We start from the raw sequence: 27,929 nt of genomic DNA on the forward strand, positions 1-27,929 counted from the left end.
ACAATTTTTCCTTGCATGTTTTTGTGTAAAATTAAAAAAGTAACTCATATTATGAGCATATGTTCATATATAATGAAAATGTAAGATGTCTTTATGAGTTATTGGCAGGTCTAACATGAATGGTTAGTTTGGTCATGTGACCACACACATTTATTTCCTGGTGCTGCCATCTGAACGGAAGGATGACGTCAAAGCTCAGAAAGGACAGGTAAAAATACTAAGTTCCTTTTTGAATAGCTTTTTTTTTTTTTTTTTTTTCAGATATCATCATGAAAGGGTTATCTATACATACACATTGAAATTAAATTAATACATGCTTTATTCTGGTGTCAAACTGCAGATAAATAAAGACAGTTACAATAGTGACCAGTGGTATAACACAGGGAGTCTATGTTCCCCATATGTAATTCTGTGTTATTTTTATGAACTCTCTTTCAGACTGACTTTAAGTCAAGTTTTGGATTTACTTGACACTGATGATCCAGAGCCTGCAATTTGTAAAATAACAGTGGTCCCTAGGATAGAGAAAGATGCAATAGAAAGCGACTGTGATAGCGATGTATCTGACATGGATTTAACTGGTGACTCAGCTCACATATCATCAAGAATTTTGAATTCTACTGCAGAACTGTTTGGATATGATAATATTGAGGAAATTAAACCTAAATGCGAGGACCAACCAAAACTCACAATTCAAACAAGAAGTTTCTCAAAAAAACTTGAAGCTGCTTCATCATCTTTATTGCCCTCTTCAGATGCTACTTCTGCCACCCTACAGGCCTTTTGCAGAAAACATCCCTGAACCTGCCTGCAGTGACCAACCAAACCTCAAAATCCGAACCAGAAATCATACAAAACAACTTGAAGCTGCTTTATCATCTGTATTGCCTTCTTCAGATGCTACTACTACCACCATACCAGTGCCCTTGGCAGAAAGCACCCCCGCTCAGCTGATTAAAAGGAACAACAAGAGTAGGTCTTTCAGAAAGTCTAAAAAAACTGCAAAAAGCAATTTGCCTGACTACATTGTGTATGAACCAACAGCAGAACAATGTCTAAAAGCAACAAATCCAAATCCATTGGATGTGTTTGTAGCATTGTACCTCCCATCTCTGAGAGATCTTACCATAGAAATGTCAAATCTCTACTCAGTATAGAACAAATACACACCTCTTAATTTAAGCATGGCTGAACTACTTGTATTCTACAGTGTGCCACCTCTGGATATTGTACTGTTCTACGACGGCATTTGCTCTGGTCACTAGATGGGAATGTCCACAACAGCAGCATCTCCAATGCTATGAGACGAAACAGATTTGTTGAAATTATGGCTTCCATCCATGTTGTGGACAACACAAAGTGCAACAATGACCCCTTCTTTAAGGTGAGGCCAATCTTCCAGGAGCTCAATAACTCATACAAAATTCTGCCATTCAGTAAATGGCTGTCAGTTGATGAGAGTGTGATTCCCTACTATGCGTGACACGGGTACAAGCAGTTCATAAAGGGATAACCCATCCGCTACGGCTATAAGGTTTGGAGCCTGGCGTCCTCAGGGGGTTACCTCTACCACATGGAGCCTTATGCTGGAGTGCATACCCTTCTTCCAGAGACTGGGTTAGGTCATGGGCCAAGTGTAGTGCTGGGTTTGACTGATCAAGCTGGTGTTCCAGGAGGATGCAACTTCACGCCTTCAACCTTTTCACCACATTATCCCTGATTGATGAGATGACAAAGTGAGGATATGGGTGCACTGGGACCATGTGGCAAAACCAGTTGTGTGATGTGCCCTTTAAACCAATGAAGGAATTCCAAAAGTTACAGAGAGGCTTCACAGAAGTTCTGTCTGAAGGAGAAAAGCTACTGGTGAGGTGGAGGGATAACAGTGTGGTCACTGTTGCAAGCAATGTGGAAAATGTCTACACAGAGTTACCAGTTAGGAGATGGAATAAGGAAAGAAAGGCATATGACTACCTCCAGCAACCTCAAATAATCCACAATTACAACCAGCAAATGGGAGGAGTAGATCTACATGATCTTCAGGTGTCCTTTTACCACAGCACAATAAGATAAAAAAAGTGGTGGTGGCCAATTTATGCCTGGACTCTCCACAGTGCTGTGGTCAACATGTTTATTTAATTGTTTTAATTTATTATTTTATTTCTGAAAGGTTTTTTCATTTTGTAATTTTAAGTATTTTGTGTCATTTATAATGATTAAATTCTAAGCAATTTCCTATAATGTGTTATTTTATCATAATTAAAAAAAAAAAAATTTGTATTTTTTAAACTGCACAATGTTTATAATGTTTACCTATTTGTTAAAAACACATTTTTTCATGGTCTTTTCAAATATTTTTTTTACATTATTGACAATGATTGTTTAATATACTTACAAATACATCACAAATTCATATATGTCATCTCTGGGAAAAATTTGGGATTAAATGGGTTAAGCTAGATTCTGGTCTGTCATTATAATTACAGCTTTGTGCTCATACATGCAATATGGTGATGAGAGAAGAATACGAGAAACGGGTTAATGTGCTGAATTCAGTGCAGTCCATTAAACTTAATAATAGTGTCCGCCAATTACTTTGAAAAGGATTTACAGCATGTGAAATCAGAATTTTCTATGATTTACTGTACATTACAGAACACATTTGTGCATTTTATTTCTTACTATAAAAATCATTCCTTTGGTAGGCATCAAATTATGCATATGCTGAACTACAAGTCAAAACTGAAGGTGAAGGTTAAGATGGACAGAAGAACATTTGCTCTGTTGGTGTCAGCTGTGTTAGGAGCCACTACTCTAATAAATCATTCTTGTGCTGAAATTTGTTCTGGGCGTGCAGCCCTGGCCTGCATGCCATGTGAAACAGTGCTTGTCAATTTGAGATAACACCCACTGGGTTGGATTTGAATAACCATAAATGACAATAAAGGTCAGACGAGATGCTATATTCAAATGAAATACCCATTACATGAAGTACATGGTACCAATGCATCCAATACAATACATTACATTAAATTAATTATGTGCATACAGAGATGCAGAAAAGAATTGAACTGAAATGAACTCTGAGAAGCTGACTGTGGGTTTTATTTAATTAATTATGTAAGTATAACAAGTTTAAAACACCATATTAAATGTATAAAGGTTAAAAAACGTTTTTTTTTAATTCTCACGTTTACATTGCAGGACAGTGAAATTCTTTCCTCGCATATCCCATGTTAGGTAGCTGGGGTAAGAGAACAGGGTCAGCCCTTATTCAGCACCGATGAGGCTCAAAAGCAGTGGCAGCTTGGTGATAATCATGCTTCAACCCCCTACCAATCAGTAACCCAGAACCTTAAACACTGAGCTACCACTTCTTCAAACAGAGTGTGCAGCTCCTCAATCCCTATCATACTTCAGTAAAATAAACACATGCAAACAGGTGGCAGCACAAGGCTGAATGCAAAGTCACAGGGAGCACCGACCTTCATAAGTCACTGTGCCAAAAGACATTGTCCTTTGTACATTGAGAGTTGTGCAACTGGTGCTATTCTGACCATGTGCGCTACCACGTCTGCTATTTTATCATGGACCACAAATTAGAACAAAGAGCAAATATGTAATTCTGACACCCTGTCACCGAGCTCTCCTCGCACGTGAGTTTACCGTCAGAAACAACATGATATTACTGCCGAACCGACCTTACTCACCAGATTTCCCTAAGATGAAGATCCAGCTCAAAGGTTCCAGAAGTGGCAGGAACGCTGGGAGCACTGTATTGCTGTGCAAGGGGACAATGTTCAAGGTGATATTGGGAAAACATAGATAAATAGAGTGCTTTCCTTTAAACAGAGCAGGTCTCAAAACTTTTTGATACCATATATATATATATATATATATATATATATATATATATATATATATATATATATATATATATATATATATATATATATATATATACACACGTGTATATATACGTATATAATACGTATATAAAAAATGCTTTTATGTTCACAGTAGAGATATGAAAGTTCACAATCCAGACAGTCCTTTGGAGTCACTTTACTTGGCAGGTACATACAGCAAACAGGTGTTACATTTTATTGCAAACTATTCACCTACAACTCACAAAGGCACATATTCTGCCTATTAAACCCCTAATGTAAAATGCCAGCGTGATCATACCTAAGCTCACTGTTTCCCAGGCCACTGTGCTTTAAGGTTATAATTAGGTGGATGTCCTTAAACCAATGACAGTCTTTGCAAGCATGCACATTGCGAAAATGGCACAGTGGGAAAGCTGTTTGCCGCTGCGCTCTATTGTTAGATAGCCACACACACACACACGCACACACACACACACACACACACACACACACACACACACACACACACACACACACACACACACACACACACACACAAACACACACACTACTTGCATGATGTTTTCAGCATACCACATTCCAGTTATATTGCTGACCATTTAGGATTGCAAGGATGTAATTGTGAGCAAATATTAATCAGGGTAAACCTTCAAAAACTCTGACTCTAACACCACCGTAATCATGTCCACGATGAGAACTAGCAGCAGGTGATTTAAGACAAAGACTTAAGTAGTTTAAAGCATAATTTAAAATAATCTGTTCATTGCATTAATGTTTAGATGTTTTCCTAAAGAAAGAATCAATTCTTGCCAAACCTGCAAAGAAGAGTGGTGACTGTGGTGTATTTGTGTATACATGGTGTATACGTCACTATATCGTGACGTAATTGCAGGTGGATATGGAAAACAGTGGCAGTGAAATGGGAAATGCCAGATAACACCAAAACAATATTGCCCAAAAATTGATTGTCTCACATGCACTAACAATCCCAACCCAAATATCTCAAACACCTCTTACACCCCATACCTAACATCTCCAAAACCTTTTACACCTTATACCCAACATCTCCAACACCTTTTACACCTAGTACCCAACATGTCCAACACTATTTCACACCTCATACCTAACATCTTCAAAACCTTTTCCACCCCATACCCAACATCTCTAACACCTTTTACACCTTATACCCAACATCTCCATCACCTTTTACACCTTATACACAACATCTCCAACACCTTTTACACCTTATACCCAACATCTCCAACACCTCTTACAACCCATACCCAATATCTCCAACATTTTCTACACCTCATACCTAACATCTTCAAAACCTTTTACACCCCATACCCAACATCTCCAATGTCTTCTACACCTCATACCCAACATCTCCAACACCTTTTACACCTAATACCCAACATGTCCAACAATATTTCACACATCATACCTAACATCTTCAACACCTTTTACAGCCCATACCCAACATCTCCAACGTCGTCTACACCTCATACCCGACATCTTCAACACCTTTTACACCTAATACCCAACATGTCCAACACAATTTTACACCTCATACCCAACACCTTCAACACCTCTTACACCCCATACCCACCATCTCCAACACCCTTTACACCTTATACCCAACATCATTAACATCTCTTACACCCCATACCCAACATCTCCAACGTCTTCTACACCTCATACCCAATAACTCCAACATCTTCTACACCTCATACCCAACATCTCCAACACCTTTTACACCTCATACACAACATCTCCAACACTCTTTACACCTTATACCCAACATCTCCAACACCTCTACACTTTATACTCAACATCTTCAACACCTCTTTCACCCCATACCCAATATCTGCAACATCTTCTACACCTTATACCCAACATCTCCAACACCTCTACACTTTATACTCAACATCTCCAACACCTCTTTTACCCCATACCCAATATCTCCAACATCTTCTTCACCTCATACCCAACATCTCCAACACCTCTTACACACCATACTCAATATCTGCAACATCTTCTACACCTCATACCCAACATCTCCAACACCTCTTTCACCCCTACACCACATCATTGAAATCTTCACCACCTATATATATAATATAATATAATATAATATAATATAATATAATATAATATAATATAATATAATATAATATAATATAATAAATAATATAAAATATTATTAAAGTCTACAATTGCCACAGGTTTATATTACTGAGAAAAACACCACACACACACACACACACACACACACACACACACACACACACACACACACACACACACACACACACACACACACACACACACAGGGTCTGACAGGTGGCACATTATCATATTTCAACCTTGTATTCCATAGGATTAGTATTAAGTGTTAATGTTATTTAAATATTCTAAAGACATTATGGCCACAAGACATTTCTTTCTTTCTTTCTTTCTTTTTTTTTTCTTTTTTTCTTTCTTTCTCTCTCTCTCTCTCTCTCTCTCTCTCTCTCTCTCTCTCTCTCTCTCTCTCTCTCTCTCTCTCTCTCTCTCTTCCCCCTCACACACACACACACACACACACACACACACACACACACACACACACACACACACACACACACACACACAGTGCACAGGTTAGTGGAGACTCGCACCTTGCGCTGTTGTTTTTCCCAGGCAGGGTCAAGCAGAAGGTCTCTGTCCCAGTAATCCTCCTGCAGCATGTACTCGTCCTGCACATAGCCGGTGTTGTATTGCGTCTCCAGTTGGGTCATCGTCACCGTGGCCATCATCATCCTCAGATAGCCTCTTCTCAAACAAAACCCAGGCCTATGTACAAGGATGTGTCTGATTCCTGGTTGATCCCCAATGCCACACTTATGTGTGTGTGTGTGTGTGTGTGTGTGTGTGTGTGTGTGTGTGTGTGTGTGTGTGTGTGTGTGTGTGTGTGTCACCCTGTTGACGCTTTGTCCCTCACCCACCCATTATTTTAGACACACTACCCAACCCAACATCTGATATCACCTTGTCGAATCACATGAAGAACCTTCAACCGGGTCCCTCCTGACTGCTGACCATGAAATCTAAAAGGACGAGTCTGTATATAAGTCAAAATTGTGATAAAACAAATCAAAACCAAAACTCCAGAATCAATAATTTCGCACGGATTTGTCTTTATGCTCAGACTGTCTGTAACCCTTAAAAAAAAGGATGTTTTTCATGTTTATATCGCTCACTGAACACTTTATATAGTATGTATATATATATATGTGTGTACATGTTTACACTGCACACTGCACACACATTATACACAGTGCACACTTTATATACTCACATTCATTTCTTTCTCCTTACTCCTTTTTGCATTTGCACTACTGTAATTTTGTACATTTGTAATTCATGTCTTTTCCCATTAGGACATAGGCAACTAAAGGACTTACAGAGTAAGAATTTTATTGTATGGTATAAGAGACTGTTTCATTTAATAATATTGGCATGAATCTTTAATAAGCCACATGGAGGAAAATGTGTATAATGTGTATATGCATTTGGATATCCAAACAGCTATATTAGAGAATTACAGGATTAAAAGATTGTATTTAAATAGAGAATATAATTAATCACAAGTTTAACATGAGTTACCAAGAAAGACATTACATACATTACATTCATGGTATTTGGCAGACAGCCTTATCCAGAGTGACTTACAATTATCTTATTTATACAACTGAGCAGTTAAGGACCTTGCTCAAGGACCCAGCATGGCAGCTTATGGTGCTGGGATTTCAACTCATGACCTTCTAATCCGAAGTCCAACATTGCAACCAATGAACTACTTAATTTTAAACACAGTACAGTAAATTGCATGATTTTAGTTTACTGATCATGCTGCACAAAAAAATTATTCTGCCTAATGCTGCTAATGAGAGAAATTAATATATATTAAAATGTATTTAGCATTTTAGTGATTCAGACTTACTGTTTATGAATATGGAAAAAAAAACGAAATTGTTCTAAACACTATCATCATTGATGTCATAGACCAAAACAAAACCTTATAATAATGATATTCTTGAGGACATACCATGAAATATCAAATTAAAAATGTTTTTCAGTTTGTTTTCTTTTAGCTATGCTAATTAGAGCATAACAAAACAATTTTGCCCTTTACTTTTAAAACGTGTACACCCTGAGCATTTCAAAACGATGGTTGATTTTCCTTTTGATGAATAACAAGAAAGCTAGGCAGGGTGAAATCTCAAAAAGCTGGTCTTTTATATTTTAATTCAGCTTTCTTTAATTAATAATCCAATCGGTCCACTAAAAGATCTGTGCCAAAGAAAATAGGAGATGAATGGCAATTCTCCAGTACAGCAGTATAAAATAGAATATGCTATCTGCTTCCTGGGCGAATAAATAAATGCACTGTTAATTAGTGTTAAATCGACAGTTCACACAATGGAAAGTTCCTGAAAACTGTTTAAACATACAGTAGGTGCAAATTGTTGCTTCATGTTTAATGCCTGGCTTTACTGACAAAAAACAATATGTTTTTCCTTTCAAAATACAGATTATATGTACAAATATCAATTAGGTCAATACATCTCAGATTACATTGTCTAAGTACACTCACCGGACACTTTTTTAGGTACCTTACTAGTACCGGGTTGGACCCCCTTTTGCCTTCAGAACTGTCTTAATCCTTCATAGCATAGATTCAACAAGGTACTGGAAACATTCCTCAGATATTTTGGTCCATATTGACATGATAGCATCACGCAGTTGCTGCAGATTTGTCGGATGCACATCCATGATGAATCTCCCGTTCCACCACATCCCAAAGGTGCCCTATTGGATTGAGATCTGGTGACTGTGGAGGCCATTTCAGTACAGTGAACTCATTGTCATGTTCAAGAATCCAGTCTGAGATGATTCGCGCTTTATGACATGGCGCGTTATCCTCCTGGAAGTAGCCATCAGAAGATGGGTATACTGTGGTCATAAAGGGATGGACATGGTCAGCAACAATACTCAGGTAGGCTGTGGCATTGACACGATGCTCAATTGGTACTAATGGGCCCAAAGTGTGCCAAGAAAATATCCCCCACACCATTACACCACCACCACCAGCCTGAACCGTTGATACAAGGCAGGATGGATCCATGTTAACGCCAAATCGAGTCGTTATTTGAGTTTCTGTTGCCTTTCTATCAGCTCAAGCCAGTCTGGCTATTCTTCTCTGACCTCTGGCATCAACAAGGCATTTGCACCCACAGAACTGCCGCTCACTGGATATTTTCTCTTTTTCGGATCATTCTCTGTAAACCCTAGAGATGGTTGTGTGTGAAAATCCCAGTAGATCAGCAGTTTCTGAAATACTCAGACCAGCCTGTCTGGCACCAACAACCATGCCACATTTAAAGTCACTTAAATCACCTTTCCTTCCTATTCTGACGGTTCTTCCCTATTCTCGGTTTGAACTGCAGCAGTTCGTCTTGACCATGTCTACATGCCTAAATGCATTGAGTTGCTGCCATGTGATTGGCTGATTAGAAATTTGCCTTAACGAGCAGTTGGACAGGTGTACCTAATAAAGTGGCCGGTAAACAGTGTTGGGCAACATTACTTTTAAAAGTGATGCATTACAATGTTGAGTTACTCCCCAAAAAAGTAACTAATTACGTTACTTAGTTACTTTTTATGGAAAGTAAGGCGTTATATTACTTTTGCGTAACTTGTATCTCTTTCACGCCTTACAGGTGTAACAGGTGTAATATAGATAATTACCATTAAGAAATACGTTATATTTGGGCAAAAGACATTTCTTAAACATTTAAAATGCTTAATAACTTCTTTGAGAACAATAAGATGATCGACTAAATTTTGACCACAAGGCTGAACACTTTCCAGTCGCACTTCTGTACACTGCTTTTTAATCTGCCTTCGCCGTCAGGAATGTAACTATCGTTCGTGTTTATAAGGTTAAGGGTGTGGGCTGCACACCGGTGATGTGGAGGGAGAAAATACCTTTCGCTGTCATCCTATAAAACATCGTGCATTTCCGTAAATATGACCTCGTCCTCGTCTACATCATTCTCTGCTTCATTACCAGCTTGAAACATTCTGAACGCTTTTACAAAGTTCGCGCTATTATCAGTGACCGTGGCAGTTTATCTTCCCACAAAGAGCAAATGAGCTGTGAATTTGCTCTCTAGATCCGCTGCGATGGTATCGTACATGTGTCTCCCACAGAAAACTTTTATTCTGAGCAGTCAATAGAGCTGCAGTGGTGGAAAGTCGGCAAAGGTTTTCTATATTTCTGTCTCCATTTCCATATATTCAACATTATACACACACACACACACACACACACACACACACACACACACACACACACACACACACACACACACACACACATCTGTAGTGCTGTGCTTTGCATGCAGATGTTTTTTTTTTTTTTAAGTGGTATTTTTAGCAGTTGACAAGAGCTCCTTTCCTTATTCCTTTCTTCTTTTCCTCGACTATTTCAAAATAATAAGAATACTTCCATCACAGTAATGTAATTCTCTGGTTTGCCATCTCCGCTTCTGACCAGCTTCTGTTCCCGCGGCTCGCACGTCTGAGTGCCCGATTCTACGTGACTACGTTAATTTTAATTCAGTATACATTTTTTTATGCAAAATAATTTAACTAAAAAGTAACTCGCATTACTTTTTTTTAAAAGTAACTCAGATAATAATGTGTAAATTTATAAAGTAACGCACTACTTTACTCGTTACTCCAGAAAAGTAATATTATTACGTAGCGCACGTTACTTGTAACGCGTTACCCCCAACACTGCCGGTGAGTGTATGTCTTGCAATGATCTGTTTTATACTGTCCTGATGGCTGTTAGAATGAAGTCCTGTTTTTTATTCTGAAATTAAAAAGCAAATGTATCTATCAGCTCTTTATTGCATTCTATCATGAAATTATGTATAATTAGACAAACCTTAGCTTGGTTTTACTGTAAAATAAGTATCTATCTATCTATCTATCTATCTATCTATCTATCTATCTATCTATCTATCTATCTGTCTGTCTGTCTGTCTGTCTGTCTGTCTGTCTGTCTGTCTGTCTGTCTGTCCGTCCGTCCGTCCGTCCGTCCGTCCGTCCGTCCGTCCGTCCGTCCGCCCGCCCGCCTGCCTGCCTGCACGCACATCATTAAAAGGACACCCATTTAGTTTTTTTCCTGATTGCTGATCTCCATTGTACACTTGACTGCATGCAGCATTGCAGGGACTCTTCCTCTAATGCTCATCCAATCATAAAACAACAGATGTTGAAACAGGTTTCCATGAAAGCAGTTAGTCAAATTACAGGTCAAGATATATTCTACATCTACAATACCTACTCATAAAACTGTGGTTCTGGTGTCTGTAGAGCAAGAGCAATTTGGTTTCATCTTTAAGCATTACAACCCATTATTATCATCAAAATATGTGTTATTATAGCTTTTCAATGTATTGAAATGTATTTTCAATGTCATTTACAAGTACCGTAATTGAATCTGAGTCTTGTGAGTATAATGACTTTAATCCAAACCTTTCACAAAAGAAAAAGCCTATAGATTCCATCATAAACACCATCTCTCGGGTCAAGAGGCAGGTATACATCAAGACTATTTTCTGTTCTGTCATATCTCCAAACAATGGGTAAAGATAAGAAAAGATAAGATATACATAAAGACCTACCTCTTCCTAAAACACTTGAACTAGCATTTATTCTTTTGTGTTTCTTTTATGTCTTTTTGTTAAAACAATTACTATAATTTCTGCCAATGAAGATTTAGGCTGATGGTATCCTAAGTTTACAACTTAGTAAAACAGGGTTGATGTCTTCTTAGGGGCTAATGTGCTCTGTCGTTGGGAGTACATCCTAAAAAAAAGTTTTGTATCTTCAGCAAATAGTTTAAATAATACTGATTCAACTGAATACATTTTCTCTCAGGAGTATGGATATGGACAAGGTTGCTAATTAAGTCTAACATTGTGCAGTATTGTAGAATAATGAAATGGCTTAGACACTAGAACAGCATACAGCTCCTAGACTCACTTTTTCTCAGACAGTCTCAGGAAGTAAACTGTCTACTGCTCAGGGTCTACAGTAGAACTTGGACTTGCCTCAGCAGTAGAGTAGTAGTAGAGTCCAAGCTTGGCTATGATATGGCCCCTAAATGCTACCAAATTACACTCACCGGCCACTTTATTAGGTACCTTACTAGTACCGGGTTGGACCCCCTTTTGAACTTCAGAACTGCCTTAATCCTTCATGGAATAGATTCAACAAGGTACTGGAAAAATTCCTCAGAGATTTTGGTCCATATTGACATGATAGCATCACGCAGTTGCTGCAGATTTGTCGGCTGCACATCCATGATGAATCTCCCGTTCCACCACATCCCAAAGGTGCTCTATTGGATTGAGATCTGGTGACTGTGGAGGCCATTTGAGTACAGTGAACTCATTGTCATGTTCAAGAAACCAGTCTGAGATGATGATGATCAAGACGTTATCCTGCTGGAAGTAACCATCAGAAGATGGGTACACTGTGGTCATAAAGGGATGGACATGGTCAGCAACAATACTCAGGTAGGCTGTGGCATACCTCGGTTGTAACGAGTGGTAATTTGAGTTACTGTTGCCTTTCTATCAGCTCGAACCAGTCTGGCTATTCTCCTCTGACCTCTGGCATCAACAAGGCATTTGCACCCACAGAACTGCCGCTCACTGGATATTTTCTCTTTTTTTTCGGACCATTCTCTGTAAACCCTAGAGATGGTTGTGTGTGAAAATCCCAGTAGATCAGTAGTTTCTGAAATACTCAGACCGAAATATTCTGAAATATTCGGACCGTCTGTCACCAACAACCATGCCACGTTCAAAGTCACTTAAATCACCTTTCTTCTGATGCTCGGTTTGGACTGCAGCAGATCGTCTTGACCATGTCTACATGCCTAAATGCATTGGGTTGCTGCCATGTGATTGGCTGATTAGAAATTTGCGTTAACGTGCAGTTGGACAGGTGTACCTAATAAAGTGGCCGGTAATTGTATTCTTATAATATTATAATATTTAAAAAAGTATCAAGATCTCAAATAGCAAAACACTATTAGGTAGATATTTACACGTTGCTGAAGATTTCATTGCTTGCAAATACATGCCATAAATATGAGTTCCTCTGAAATATTTAATATACCTGTATATTTATTTTAAATAAGCTAAGAGTTTCGATCTTATAAAAACATTTGCATTTGTGTTGTGTATGGTTTTATATATATATATATATATATATATATATATATATATATATATATATATATATATATATATATATATATATATATCATTATTTATTTTTTTTATAAACATAAAATGATGTAAAATGACACATTGCAGTTCATATCATTATATTATATTTCTTTCTCCAGGAGATACAAACACAACCACTAACACATGGTCATGACCACCAATTAACAAGCAAAATAACAGGACTTAATAATCTAGTAAAAAAAGAGTTACAGCCGCCATTCTGTGACCAGCTGCCATTAAATGAGAGTGCGCTGTGTCTCCTCATTAATTTCCTCATTACAAACTGCCTTAATAATAATTATTTTTCTAATTGATTTTATTATTATTACTTTTATATATATATATATATATATATTATTATATATATATGTTTTTCTTAAGTGCCTTGAGATGCTACTTTTAAAGGCACTATATAAAATAAAGATTATTATTATTATTATTAGTATTATTATTAGTATTATTATTATTGTTATTATCATCACCCATGCAGCAGAATAGGCATTCTCAAAAATAAACTCCATTCAAGTTGCCTTTTTTTTTTTTTTAATGAAATACAACTGTGACAACTGTGAGAAAGAGAGAGGAATGCGCTATAAGTGGGGATGGAATGAGATGAGAATAGATGCAGGTAAGACGAGTGTAAGAGAGAGAGAGAGAGAGAGAGAGAGAGAGAGAGAGAGAGAGAGAGAGAGAGAGAGAGAGAGAGAGAGTGTGTGCGTGGGGGAAAGAGAAGGAATGAGATATAATCTGATGCAGGTTTGGAGCTCCTTATACTCACAGTCTCTTTATCTTCTTTTACTTAGACTCAGTTTAGCTCCGTAGGAAACACTGTTCACTGTAAAAGTACCCAGCTTATGATAGTAAGCATAACTAAGAGGCTATGCAGGAGAAAAAACTCAATCAACAAACAAAAATAACCCACTCAAGAAAAATATCAAATTTAATCTGACTTAAATGTGAACAATACATACACTTATAATATAATTGTAAAATGTAAAGCCATTGAAATAATAGGCATTAATAGGAATAAGAACTAAGCCCTCCCCTCTCTATACAGCAGACACTTGTTGCTAGGAGATGATCGCGTCACTTTTTGGTCAAACAGACTGAAACAGTCTTGAACACTCAATAATCAGCGTAGGACTTTCCCGTTAACAGATGGTGTTTCAACCTCAAGAAGCAATTTCCAGCATCAAAGTTGAGCCTCTGGACTCGAGCTATATCACAAACATGAATTCTTCACAGAAGAAACAAGTGGACTGCAAGAATTTTTCATCTCTACCTTTGAACGAGTCACAGATTTCAGTTCAGTGGAGCTCGGAGGTGACATCATGTCTCTTTTGGAGCATTATTTACAATGAGTTTTTGCTGAATCTGTCAATATTTACAATTCTGATACTCTTCACCTTTTCACTTGTTGTTAACATTTATCTGCTCCTGGGACTGGAACACTCAGAAGCTCTTTCCTGGAACCCACGGTATGTGCTTTTAAAGAATCTCATTGTAAGTGATTTGCTGCTGACGGTGACGATCAGCCTTCCGGCTCTTCACTGCTTGCTGTGGCGTGAAACTCTGATCTTCAATTTCAGATGCATAGTGCAATATTTCACTGGTGCGGTCGCGATCCTTGGCTCGCTTCTGACCGTCTCCTCCATGGCTTTGGAGCGCTTTGTGTACACGTGCCACGGCATCCATTATCTGGGGATCATGACCAACATGCGCTTGTACTGTTTCATGATTCTCATCTGGTTGTTGGCTTTAGCAGGTGCTGGATCTTCTGCCGCCCTGGTGCTGATGGGCAGGGAAAATTTTGGTCGCATCCTTGCAGGGTTTGTGTGCGAGCCGGAAGTTTTACAAGCCCAGGTTCAGCCATCAAACTATTTTGAGACGTTCAACAAAATCTTCATCGGATCTGTGCTTTTCCTGTGCCTTCTCGTTTTCTCCTTCTCATATGGCCGTATGTATCAGGAAGCCCGGCAGGTGCAACAGCCGTTCCAACAGGACAATGTCCGTGCTAGATGTACCATCTTTTTCTACTTTGCCATCTTTTTGCTTCAGTTGTTTCCAAGCATTATAAAATTGATCACTATGTTCAGCAGAGATGTAGACAGCCATATCTACATGATAATGCTGGTATTGGTGCCACCATGTGTCAACCCAGTGGCATACGGTATTAGAAATAAGGAGGTGAGTCAGGCACTTGGCCGACTTTGTGGGTCCAAGAAGCTTAAAGAGCTATTTTGTCATTAAGCTGTCTAAATAAACACAATAAAATGTTTGTCAGGAGCCTTTTTGTCTGCATATGTTGTGCAGTCAGCTATGTTTTAATGTGTTCACTGAAAGTTGTAAAACTTCAACCACGTCTTATGTGCTGTGTACATTGTGGCAGCCTTTTCTGGGCATTTTCCATTAGTGATCCAAGTTTTTTCTTTCTAATATGCCAAATATATGTGAAGCATAAACTGAATACAAACTGCAACCCTGTTGAACCTTTAAGTAATGCTCTCAACTTCAAACTGCTTAGCTGAATTCTGAATCATCATCTTTCACGTTCATCTTCATTCTTCATGTGACGCATTAACAAATCAATTATGGTGAATATGTAATTCCTCTCACTTCCCCGTGAAAGCGATTCCTTTCTATGATTTAATGGAACAGTTCAGTCGACACACAACGCTCCACTCAGCTAAAATATTACTCATTAAAGCTTTACAGAACCTAGCTAAGAGCTGTGCAATCTGTATGACTCAAGTGTCACAAACTCATGATTGTCTCTCCACTACTTGTAGCCGTTTCATTAATTAACACTCTAAATGTGTATTGTTTTAATACATCATTTGGAAATACTGTAACCTATTCAAATGCTCATTTACGCTTTCAGCCAAACCTTGCAAACCTTGCTAGGGTATAATGATAAATACACAGATTTAGATTTATTTCAAATTTCTATTTCAATCTTAACTCATTGCTACATGGAAGGTCCTTGTTGCTAACCTTAAATGTACAGAAAACCTATAAAAACATGCTTTTTTTGTCATTACAGAGCTAATTTCGGGGCGGGTGTGAGATTAAGGCTGGCGGTTTACATTTTTGACTGTTTTTGCACTAATCAATATATTTTTGAACTTTTTTGCATTAAATGGTGCTGTCGATGTCCATAGTCATTAATGTATGTCGTAATATATATAAGCATCTCAATATGTCTGTTCCCTGTTTTTCATCTTATTTTTTTTATAAATTGTTGTAATTTCTAGCTTGGTCATGGTGATTGGTATTATTGTGTTCAGTGTAGCATTTTTTAGACAAGTAAGCAGCATTAAAAACAACAGTGCTAGAAGCTTTTCTTTAGCAGCTATTTGAGCTGCACCTTTTCCAACTGCTCACTGTTGTAACATACAGGCGTACAAAACACCCCCCAGCAAAACCATATGTTGAATTATAACAGCCAGATGGACTAACCTTAAAATAATTCATACCAGAGCATGGCTGAGTTCTCAAATCTGTTTAACGAGTTAGTCATGTATAAAAACATGGCCTGAACAGTGGTTGCAGCTGTAAAATAAATGATAAGTTTATAATGATGAGGAGGTGATAGCTCAGTGGTTAAGGCTCTGGCTTGCAGATTGAAAGATTAGGGGTTCAAGGCCCTGTATTGCCACGTGGCCACACTTGAGGCCCTTAAGCAAGGCCCTTAACCCTATGTGTTCCCGGGGTGCATTAACATGGCTGACTCTGAGCCCTGACCCCAGCTTCCTAACATTGCTGTGGTATGTGAAGTAAGAATTTCAATGTGCTGTAAAGTTCATGTGACAAGTGTAAAGCATTATTGTTCTGTGGTAACAGCTCACAGGTTAATACAGTAGACACTCCATATGATTTATAACAAATAATGAATGGTTCACATAAAAAACATTCTCTTCATGCTTGATTTGACGTTTTAATCAGTTTGTAAAAGTCATTGTGCCCCATCAAGTTCCTAAGCATTCCGACATGAGGGTAATTGTGTGTGTATGCACAGAGCAAAGGAGGAAGATATCAAAGGAAGATATGAAAGGTGACAGGAACTAACTTGTATCTTAGATGTTCATCAACTATACAAATATAAATTTAGGTATAAATACCTTCAGCAAATTTGTCATTTTTGAGAAAATGACAGAATTAGACAAATTGATTTAATTAATTTAAATAAATTGATTTAAATAAATTGACAAATGAGAATTTCATACCGGATCGGTCGAGGCCCGGGTTAACAACGACCGCCACAGGTATTGTTAGCCGACAGGGTACCGGTGGAAATTGGGCTACTGTTGGCCGAAGGAGGAGAAGGAGAGGAGGAAGACGTCTACAGAGACGGCAGGAAAAGGAGCAGTGTAGGAGAGTAGAGGTTCGGGTTGGTACTTTAAATGTTGGTACTATGACGGGTAAAGGGAGAGAGGTAGCTGATATGATGGAGAGGAGAAAGGTAGATATGTTGTGTGTTTAGGAGACCAAGTGGAAAGGGAGTAAGGCCAGGAACATTGGAGGTGGGTTTAAACTGTTTTATCATGGTGTGGATGGAAAGAGAAATGGTGTAGGGGTGATTCTGAAGGAAGAGTACAGTAAGAGTGTAGTGGAGGTGAAGAGAGTTTCTGATAGGGTGATGATCGTGAAGGTGGAGGTTGAAGGGATGATGATAAATGTCATCAGTGCCTATGCTCCACAAGTTGGCTGTGAGATGGAGGAGAAGGAAAGATTCTGGAGTGAATTAGATGAAGTGGTAGATGGTGTACCTAGGAAAGAACGATTGGTGATTGGGGCAGACTTTAATGGGCATGTAGGTGAAGGGCACAGAGGTGATGAGGAGGTGATGGGTAGGTATGGTTTCAAGGAGAGGAATGTGGAAGGGCAGATGGTGGTAGATTTTGCTAAAAGGATGGAAATGGCAGTGGTGAACACGTATTTTAAGAAGAAGGAGGATCATAGGGTGACGTATAAGAGTGGAGGAAGGTGCACACAGGTGGATTATGTTCTGTGTAGGAGATGCAACCTGAAGGAGATTGGAGACTGTAAGGTGTTGGCGGGGGACAGTGTAGCTAGACAGCATTGGATGGTGGTCTGTAGGATGGTTTTGGAGGCGAAGAAGAAGAGGAGGAAAGTAAGGATTAAAAGAAGAATAAGATGGTGGAAACTGAAGGAGGAAGAGTGTAGTGTGAGGTTCAGGGAAGAGGTCAGACAGGGGCTTGGTGGTGGTGAAGAGGTGCCGGATGATTGGGCAACTACTGCAGGAGTGATGAGGGAGGCAGCTAGAAAAGTACTTGGTGTGACATCTGGAAATAGAAAGCAAGACAAGGAGACATGGTGGTGGAATGAGGAAGTGCAGGAGAGCATTAGGGGAAAGAGGTTGGCAAAACAGAAGTGGGATCGACAGAGTGATGAGAAAAGTAGGCAGGAGTACAAGGAGATGCGGCAGCAGGTAAAAAGGGATGTGGCGAAAGCCAAGGAAAAGGCATATGAGGAGCTGTATAAGAGGTTGGACACTAAGGAAGGAGAAAAGGATTTGTACCGATTGGCCAGGCAGAGGGACCGAGCTGGGAAGGATGTACTGCAAGTTAAAGCAATAAAGGATGGAGAGGGAAATGTGTTGACTAATGAGGAGAGTGTGTTGAGAAGATGGAGGGAGTATTTTGAGCAGCTGATGAATGAGGAAAATCAGAGAGAGAGAAGGTTGGAGGATGTGGAGTTGGTGAAGCAGGATGTAGATTGGATTAGTAAGGAGGAAGTGAGAGCAGCGATTAAGAGGATGAAGAATGGAAAGTCGGTTGGACCAGATGACATACCGGTAGAAGCGTGGAGATGTTTAGGAGAGATGGCAGTGGAGTTTTTAACCAGATTGTTTAACAGGATTCTGGAAGGGGAGAGGATGCCTGAGGAATGGAGAAGGAGTGTGCTGGTACCGATCTTTAAACATAAGGGAGATGTGCAGACCTGCAGTAACTTCAGGGGAATTAAGTTGATCAGTCACACCATGAAGTTATGGGAAAGAGTAGTGGAAGCCAGGCTGAGAGAAGAGGTGACCATCTGTGAGCAACAGTATGGTTTCATGCCGAGGAAGAGCACCACAGATGCCTTATTTGCTTTAAGGATGTTGATGGAGAAGTATAGAGAAGGACAGAAGGAGCTGCATTGTGTATTTGTGGATTTAGAGAAAGCATACGACAGGGTGCCGAGAGAGGAGTTGTGGTATTGTATGAGGAAGTCAGGTGTGTCAGAGAAGTATGTGAGGGTGGTGCAGGACATGTATGAGGACAGTGTGACGGCAGTGAAGTGTGCAGTAGGTACGACAGACTGGTTCAGGGTAAAGGTGGGACTGCATCAAGGATTGGCCCTGAGCCCTTTCCTGTTTGCAGTGGTGATGGACAGGTTGACGGACGAGATCAGACAGGAGTCTCCCTGGACTATGATGTTTGCAGATGATATTGTGATTTGTGGTGAGAGTAGAGAGCAGGTTGAGAAGAGCCTGGAGAGGTGGAGATATGCACTTGAGAGAAGGGGAATGAAAGTCAGTAGGAGTAAGACAGAGTACATGTGTGTGAATGAGAGGGAGGGCAGTGGAGTGATGCGGTTGCAGGGAGAAGAGGTGGAGAAGGTGGAGGAGTTCAGGTACCTGGGGTCAACAGTGCAAAGTAATGGAGAGTGTGTTAGAGAAGTAAAGAAAAGAGTGCAGGCAGGTTGGAGTGGGTGGAGAAGAGTGACAGGAGTGATTTGTGATAGAAGAGTATCTGCAAGAATGAAAGGGAAAGTTTATAGGACTGTGGTGAGACCTGCGATGTTGTATGGATTAGAGACAGTGGCATTGAGTAAAAGACAGGAGATGGAGCTGGAGGTAGCAGAGCTGAAGATGTTAAGGTTTTCGTTGGGAGTGACGAGGATGGACAAGATTAGAAATGAGTTTATTAGAGGGACAGCACATGTAGGATGTTTTGGTGACAAGGTGAGGGAGGCGAGATTGAGATGGTTTGGACATGTGCAGAGAAGGGACATGAATTATATTGGTAGAAAAATGCTGAAGATGGAGCCACCAGGTAGGAGGAAAAGAGGAAGGCCAAGGAGGAGGTTCATGGATATGGTGAGGGAAGACATGCAGGTAGTTGGTGTGAAAGAGGCAGATGTAGAGGACAGGGTGGTATGGAGACGGATGATCCGCTGTGGCGACCCCTAATGGGAGCAGCCGAAAGAAGAAGAAGAAGAAGACAAATTGATTTAATAAAGAATCCTGGTAGAATCCTGTTTGCCTTTTCAGGATATATGTTGACACTTCTTGATGTTGAGGTGGTCTGATGTGCTTTAGATCAGATTAAATTAGATTCAAATAACTTTATTTTCATTGTGCAGAGTACAGAGCCAAAGAAATGCAGTTGGCATCTAACCAGAAGTGCAAATCGCAATGTATATACAGTAAATACATCTAATATAAATAATTTCCAATATAAATATTAAATTGTTAAGCATTGTACAAAAAATGTAAAAATAAACCACTTCAGGGTGTAAACTTCACTTCACACTATGTCCCGTTATGTATTATGTTGAGCCCCAGCATTGATTAGTTTGTATAACAATTTTGTCATGTGTTATTCTTTTCTTAAATAAAAAAAAAAAAAAAAGGTGTCTATATGTATCCACAAAAGGCCACCCAAGCAGGAGTCACACTCATTTGCATATAAATGTTAATATGCAATACATGAAAAAGTTCACTTTGTATCAAGATACAACTTTCTGATATAATCAGAAGACATTAAATCCATGCATTTCTTATAATATAATAAGATATAATAAAATAAGATATACTATTTATTAATAGTAGAAATAAGTGCAGGTACAGATACACAGGGATGTGTGTGTGTGTGTGTGTGTGTGTGTGTGTGTGTGTGTGTGTGTGTGTGTGTGTGTGTGTGTGTGTGTGTGTGTGTGTGTTTAATTATCCTTATAATTCATGAAACAAACAATTCTGATAATTGTAATTCTAACAATATACAAATGTTTTTCAATCATTTTGTTTGTTCCATTTAAGTTATTTCTATGTTTGTTTGTTTGTATTAAAGTGTGATGTACGGTATATGTTTATATAAATGTTTTTGTGCAGTTAATATTAAGTGTAATTTGTAAAATAAAAAGGTTTGCTCAAAATCTTTTAATGTTCATTATTGAAAGGCTTGGGAAGTGGGGTCGTTTGAGGGTGGGCGTTGCTAGAGGTTTGAATAGCAATAGTGGTTAAGGTATTGAACTTCTGATCAGAAGGTTGTAAGTTCAAATCCCAACACCACCAAGCTGCCAGTGATGTCAGTGACAGTTTGTACAATGAAATGCTTTAAGTGAGGCTACAGCAAATATAACAATTAAAAAGTAATAATGAGACATAAGAAAGTTATAATTGTCTACAAGTGTGTGCAGAGACAAGTGTGTGTGTGTATATATAAATATTTACATATATGTTTGAATTATTTTCGAATACAAACTAGCATGTTGAATCAAACATTTCCACAAAGCTATTCCTTACAGTGCTAATAAGTATAATAAAAGATTATTTCATTAAGTGTATAATAAAAGATAGTTGTCTCTCTTACTGTTTATCTGGGATCTCTCTTACTGTGTCTGGTCATGGTGCTTCTTTGCATTCTCATGGCTCTGTACAGCTAGAATAGTAAGCTCCTACACACATAATGCAAAAACGTGTAACTCTAGAAGCAGCTCATGCTTACAAAACATGAATTGGGCACAAACTTAGAAATCTATAAGAAATCGGGACCTCAGAGCAATGTACTTACTGAACTCTCTCCTGAGAGCATAGTGTGCTCTCCATGTGCTTATTCCCCCGATGTACCTTACACGTCAGACTCTCTCTGACTCACCTACAGTAGCACAAGCATCAAACTCAGTTTGATGCTCAGTTTGATGCACCCACATGTTTACTGAACTGTGTGTGAATTTTTGAATCAGTGTTGGTGTGTAAAGTTTTTGCTTTATTTTGTGGAATTTTGTGATGGTGTAGACCAGCATCTTCAGCCTTCAACTTTTTCTTTATTTTTTCCACCCAAATCAGGGTCTGGACATTTTGGGCCAGTTTGTGTTTTGGCCACCAGATGCCGCCACTGGGCCCCTACTCCTTACTGCTGCCACTGGGCCCCTACTCCCAATTGCCGCCACTGGGTCCCTACTCCCTACTGCCGCCACTGGGCCATGTTTTGAGTTTACTCTGGTTTTCTGAGTCTCTAACCCCTTGTTGTATTTTCCTGTGTACCCTGTTTTCGAGTTTCCCCTGGTTTATTTAGTTTTACTGTTTAGCAGTTTTTGTAATTCAGTTTTGTTTCCTTGCTTTGTTTGGTGCTTTCCCTGTGTACTGTTTTGAGTTTTTACTTTAATTGTATCCTAAAAATTTTTTAGAAATACTTTTTAATTATTGTTTTATTATCTACTCCGCATTTAGATTATTTGGGTAAACCTTAGTTATGGATTTTATTTAATTTTTTTTTGCTTTTTATTTGTCTTATATTTTTAATAAAGGGGAAACTTCTGTTTTACGAGTGAGTCTCTGCATTTGCTCATGGTAGACTGCTAGAGTTTCTGACACTAACTCTAACGACACTGGTTCAAGACCATCTCTCAGACCTAACTAAACTTGTTTCTGACCTAAGAAAGCATCAAAATGACTATGGCATCTGTAGTTAAATGGTAACGCTTATTACCTAGAAAATGGCCTATGAAATTATCAATAACACGGCATTTTTCTTTTGGTGAAGCAAAACCTGTCATATATTAACAACAAAGTAAAAATGTATAAATTAAGTGCATTATATTAGATTTGTCCCTTATATTAATTATTATTTTATATTTGACACATTAAAAGAGAAAATGAATAAAATGTTAATTTTGGAGTATGGAGAATAATAAGTGTTTTAGAGAAGTGAAAAGAAGAGTGCAGGCAGGGTGGAGTGGGTGGAGAAGAGTGATAGCAGGAGTGATTTGTGATAGAAGAGTATCCATGAGAGTGAAAAGGGAAAGTTTATAGGACTGTGGTGAGACCTGAGATGTTGTATGGTTTAGAGACAGTGGCATTGAGTAAAAGACAGGACGTGGAGCAGGAGGTAGCAGAGCTGAAGATGTTGAGGTTTTTGTTGGGAGTGACGATGCTAAACTCCATCCATCCATCCATCCATCCATCCATCCTGAACCTGCTTTCTTTTAGAATTCATGTTTTGTAATCTCTCTTTTCCACCTTGAGCTGCTGTTCATTTGCGACTGATTTCAATGAGCTCAGCGCCAACTTTCTGCTTTATTTTCTTCTGGCAGAGAAAATGGAATTAGAAATGCCCTCTACTCTATTTCTCATATGGTGCATTTAACTTGTAAGAATAGCAGGACAACTAATTAGGGAGAAATGGAGGTGAATTATTCAGTTCAGACATATGCAGAACTTCAAAAATGAAAGGAAGGAAGCCATAGTGATTCTTTCTGTGTATCCATTCTCCCTAATTAAGCTGACTAGATAGAAATAAAAATAATGACTATGAGTGTAAAAGCAGGATGTAAACAAAATACAACGAAGCGCTATGGCTTCCTTACATCATTAGCTTAAGCCTTATAGCAGTGCTTTATGCCCTTAAGTGCATTGGTGTGCATGGGTTTGTTCTGGGAACATAATTAGCCATGCTTTTAAAAATCCTGTACTCTTGTAGTGCCATTTGAATGTAAAGAGCAGACTAGAAAATTTAACAAAAACCCCATGAACCTCAAGATTGATATTTTAGTCGGAAGTTTTCTTGCAACACTAAAAAAAAACAACATATTTCTTCATCAGAGTCTGGTGGTGAAAGACATGCTCCTGCTTCTCGGTTTTCAGAACCTACAATGAGGTACAAAATATTTTTTATTGAATTATAAATCAATGTGGAATAATACCTTGTTTCCATTGGATACACAGAAACCAGTAGATCTTATGTATCCTCATATCAAATATAATTATATGGCTGCCTACAATTACATGATACCTGCTATATGCCTGCACTATTCTTTATTTATTATGAAAATCAAGAAATTTAGAGAGTAAATTATCAAGAGATATGTAGAGAACATTACTTTCTGACTTACAAAAACACGCTAAGCAATGTTTTGTAATGTTTTTCGAGTTGTTTTTGTCTTTTTTTCTCTCTCGGTGAGATGTTTCTCCTCACATCTATTCAGTTAGCGTGGCCCAAATGAGAACATTTGGTTCAGTTCAACTTCATTGCTACTGACAGAGTACAAGTTAAATGTAAATTAACTAGCACATTAATTAAATGAAATATTAAGAATGTGGTGCAATGAGGTGGATTTAAATGGCATGACGCATGTAATATTGAGCAGAACATTACAATGAATGCAGATGTGCAAATAGAAATATGGTAAACAAATGACCATCAAATGTACAGTACTGTGCAAAAGCTTTAGAAAGATGTAAAAAGATGATGTAAAGTGAGAATGTTTCCAAAAATAAATTTTAATAGTTAATTTTTCATTCAATTCTTACACTTGCACAAAGTCAGGGATTTTGTAGGATCAGAGAGATCGGTGTATGATTAACCAATTCTATCGAGCAGGTGCCAATGATCATCAATTTCATATGAAGGTTGAAATACAGTCATCAACTGAAGCAGAAACAGCTTTGTAGGAAGCTTCAAACTGAGTAAGGAGCAGCCAAACTCTACCAATATGAGGTTGTGGAAGGCAGTTTCAGGTCACAGGTCATACACCATGGCAAGACAATGCATAGCAACAAGACACAAGGTAGCTATAGTGCATCAGCAAGGACTTTCCCAGGTTAAGATTTTAAAGCAGACTGTGGTTTCAAGATGTGCTGTTCAAGCTATTTTCATTGTGAAGAAAAACATAGTGGATGAAAGACACGTCATGCTTACTTCTTTTTGAAAGTGGAAGATGTCCAGCAGGTGCACCCATTTCCTGAAAGAATTGTGGACAAAAAGCCATACCTTCGACATGACTCAACTATTAATAAAAACATTAGACCTGAGGTGCAGAAAAAAAAGCCAGCAGGTGCTCTGCACTGAGGAGTCAAACTTAAAACAAATATTTGACTGTAGCAAGTTGTTTTGCTGAAGGGCTGGAAAACCTACTATTTTACTATTTTACTATTTTAATGAGTATCTGCATCCAACAGTGAAGCATGGTGGAGGTTTCTAGCAAGTTTTGGGCCACATTTTTGCAAATAGGGTTGGAGATTTGGTCATGAATAATGGTGTCCTCAATGTTGAGAAATACAGGCAGATACTTTTCATCATGCAGTACCATCAGGGAGGTGTCTGCCCAAATGTATTCTGCAGCAGAACAAAACCCAAAACAATTAGCCAATGCCAATAAGAACTTTCATCGGCATATAGAACAAGAAGACTTGGAAGTAGTTTTGTCCCCCACAGAGTTCTCAGCATCATCAAGCGTGTCTGGGATTACATGAAGATCAAGATGTTTGGAACAACCCATCTGCCGAGTTCATGCCAAGTGTATGTAAAAGAATTGATGCTGTTTTGCAGGCAAAGGGTGGTCACAGCAAATATTGATTTAATTTAGATTTGTCTTCTGTTTATTTACTTTCCATCCTGCAACTTTTTTTTCAATAATTCTTACTTACATCTTTTTACAAGTGTCTAAAACTTTTTCACAGTACTGTATATAATAATTGTAGTTAATTGCACCAAAGTGCAAGTGTCTATTTACCATTTAAAAGTTGACAGGTAATATTTAGTAGTCGAGATCAGGATTAGTACAGCTGAAGTTCATTTGAATGTCATTTAAGGACTAAAGGATACAGGGAAAGAAGGAGACGAGAGAAAACTGAACAAATCCTGTATTTCCGCAAATACAGTATACTAACAGCGATGTTAAAAACAACTAAATAAAAACAAACAGGTCATCATTTACTACAATTTTAGGACTCATGGTTCACAAAGTTAGTATAAGTTATTGTAATTAGATAATTTATATAAATATATAATTTAGAGCTGTGTGGACAATGCAAAGTCTGTAAAATATTTTCTCTGAGAATTTCTTCTTGATTTTGAAACATTACATAGATGTCTTCCCCTTTCTTCCTTCTTTTGATAGGCAGTCTAATTACAGCCTTAAGTTCTGCTATATTGGGAAATTCGAAAGGATGCCTTGCCAAATGTTCTACCTCCTAATCCACTCCCACATAAGATGGAACACAAATAAATAAAGTTTTTATTCAGGAGGATTAAACTCTTAAACAAGTAATAGTATTTCATACACTATACACTTTATGCACAAAAGTTTGTGGAGACCTGATCATAAGATTCATATATGCTTTATGAACATCCCATTTCACATTTAGCCCCATTTGCTGTTATAATAACCTCCACTCTTTTGAGAATATGTTTCACTATATTTTGGAGTGTAATTGTGGAGATGTGTTCATTAAACCTTAAATGATGTCAGGTACTGATGTAGGGATGAGGAGGCCCTGGGTTCAGTCAGCATTCCAATTCATCCCAAGAATGTTCAGTAGGGTTGAGATAAGAGCTCCATAGCAGGCGACTCAAGATCTTCCACTTCAACCTATGTAAAGCATATCTTCATGGAGCTGGCTTTGTGCACAGAGGCGTTGTCATGCTGGAACAGATTTGGTCTCCTAGTTCAAGTGAACAGAAAATTTCATGCTACCGCATCTGAAGACACTGTATACAATTGTGTGCCTCCAACTTTTTGGTAACATTTTGGTGAAGAAACACATATGTCTGGAAAAGTCAGGTGTCTCAATACAATCGTCTATATATTGTAGCTTGCCACTTATTTAGTTTTATAATGCAGAAAATGAGTCTGGGCGGATAACCATGCTCAAATGTCAAGGGTCCTCCACCCACCAATAAGATAACAAAATTGCTATCATCTCTGCAGAGAATACCTCCACATGATCAGATGTACTTTAAGCATTTTTAATTTGTCTGTTTGTGTGTCAGAAATCACTGTGAAAAGCATCTTTCTGTGTTGAGGTATTTCCTGTTTATATTTGGGCTTACAATGAGAATAGAGCAAGACCTGCAAGAATATTCATTCATTCATTTTCTCCCACTTATCCGTAATTCGGGTCACGGGGGCAGCAGTCTAAGCAGGCCCCCGCCTTCGACTGCTGCCCAATCCTCACAGCACCGTCCCTTACGGTCCCTCCTGCAGTTGGTGAGCCCACGGGAAGACCTGCAAGAATAATGATGTTGAAATAGGAATTATAATAACAAAATTTTTATAAAAAATACTGGTCCAGCGTCTTCTTAATGTCTAATCTCAGCATATGATCTCTGCATTTATACTGTATCATTTGGTGTCTGTAGCTGAAACACAGCAGAGAGATGCCGGTTTGCAGTTTGTACAGGTCAGCACCGTGAGTGCTGGGGGTCACTGAGACTTCTGTTCATGATCTGCTTATACTGTAAGTAAGCAAGACTAGTCAAATGTCAGGACCAAAACAATCAAATATTCAAGATATTTAAGTGACATAAAAGACAAAAAGGAATAAAGGCAGGGAAATAAATCTCGTCCAGTGAGTTTACAGGTAAATGAAATGCAACTGAGCATGATTTGGTGAAATCGGATGTCTCACAGGTTTGTTGATGGTGGTGTGGCCCCCTGTCTTTTACCCCAG

General features: G+C 38.5%; 2 protein-coding genes across 2 annotated transcripts in view; one reads left to right on the forward strand and one right to left on the reverse strand.

Annotated features, from left to right (window-relative positions):
* The window catches only part of LOC310734442 (alpha-actinin-2), a 51,061-nt gene extending 44,230 nt beyond the window's left edge, over nucleotides 1-6,831 (reverse strand). Inside the window, exon 1 of the mRNA XM_083556468.1 lies at nucleotides 6,551-6,831. Within this exon, the coding sequence (XP_083412594.1) occupies nucleotides 6,551-6,691 (141 nt within the window). The 5' untranslated portion in view covers nucleotides 6,692-6,831. The remainder of the gene's footprint in view (nucleotides 1-6,550) is intronic.
* A 7,490-nt stretch (nucleotides 6,832-14,321) lies between these two features.
* LOC310734498 (olfactory receptor 2AG1) lies at nucleotides 14,322-15,772 on the forward strand. The gene has a single exon (XM_083556623.1). The coding sequence runs from the start codon at nucleotides 14,408-14,410 to the stop codon at nucleotides 15,497-15,499; it is 1,092 nt and encodes a 363-aa protein (XP_083412749.1). The 5' UTR covers nucleotides 14,322-14,407; the 3' UTR covers nucleotides 15,500-15,772.
* Nucleotides 15,773-27,929: the final 12,157 nt, after the last annotated feature.

Source organism: Silurus aristotelis, assembly GCF_946808225.1.
Source record: "Silurus aristotelis genome assembly, chromosome: 12".
Classification (NCBI taxonomy): domain Eukaryota; kingdom Metazoa; phylum Chordata; class Actinopteri; order Siluriformes; family Siluridae; genus Silurus; species Silurus aristotelis.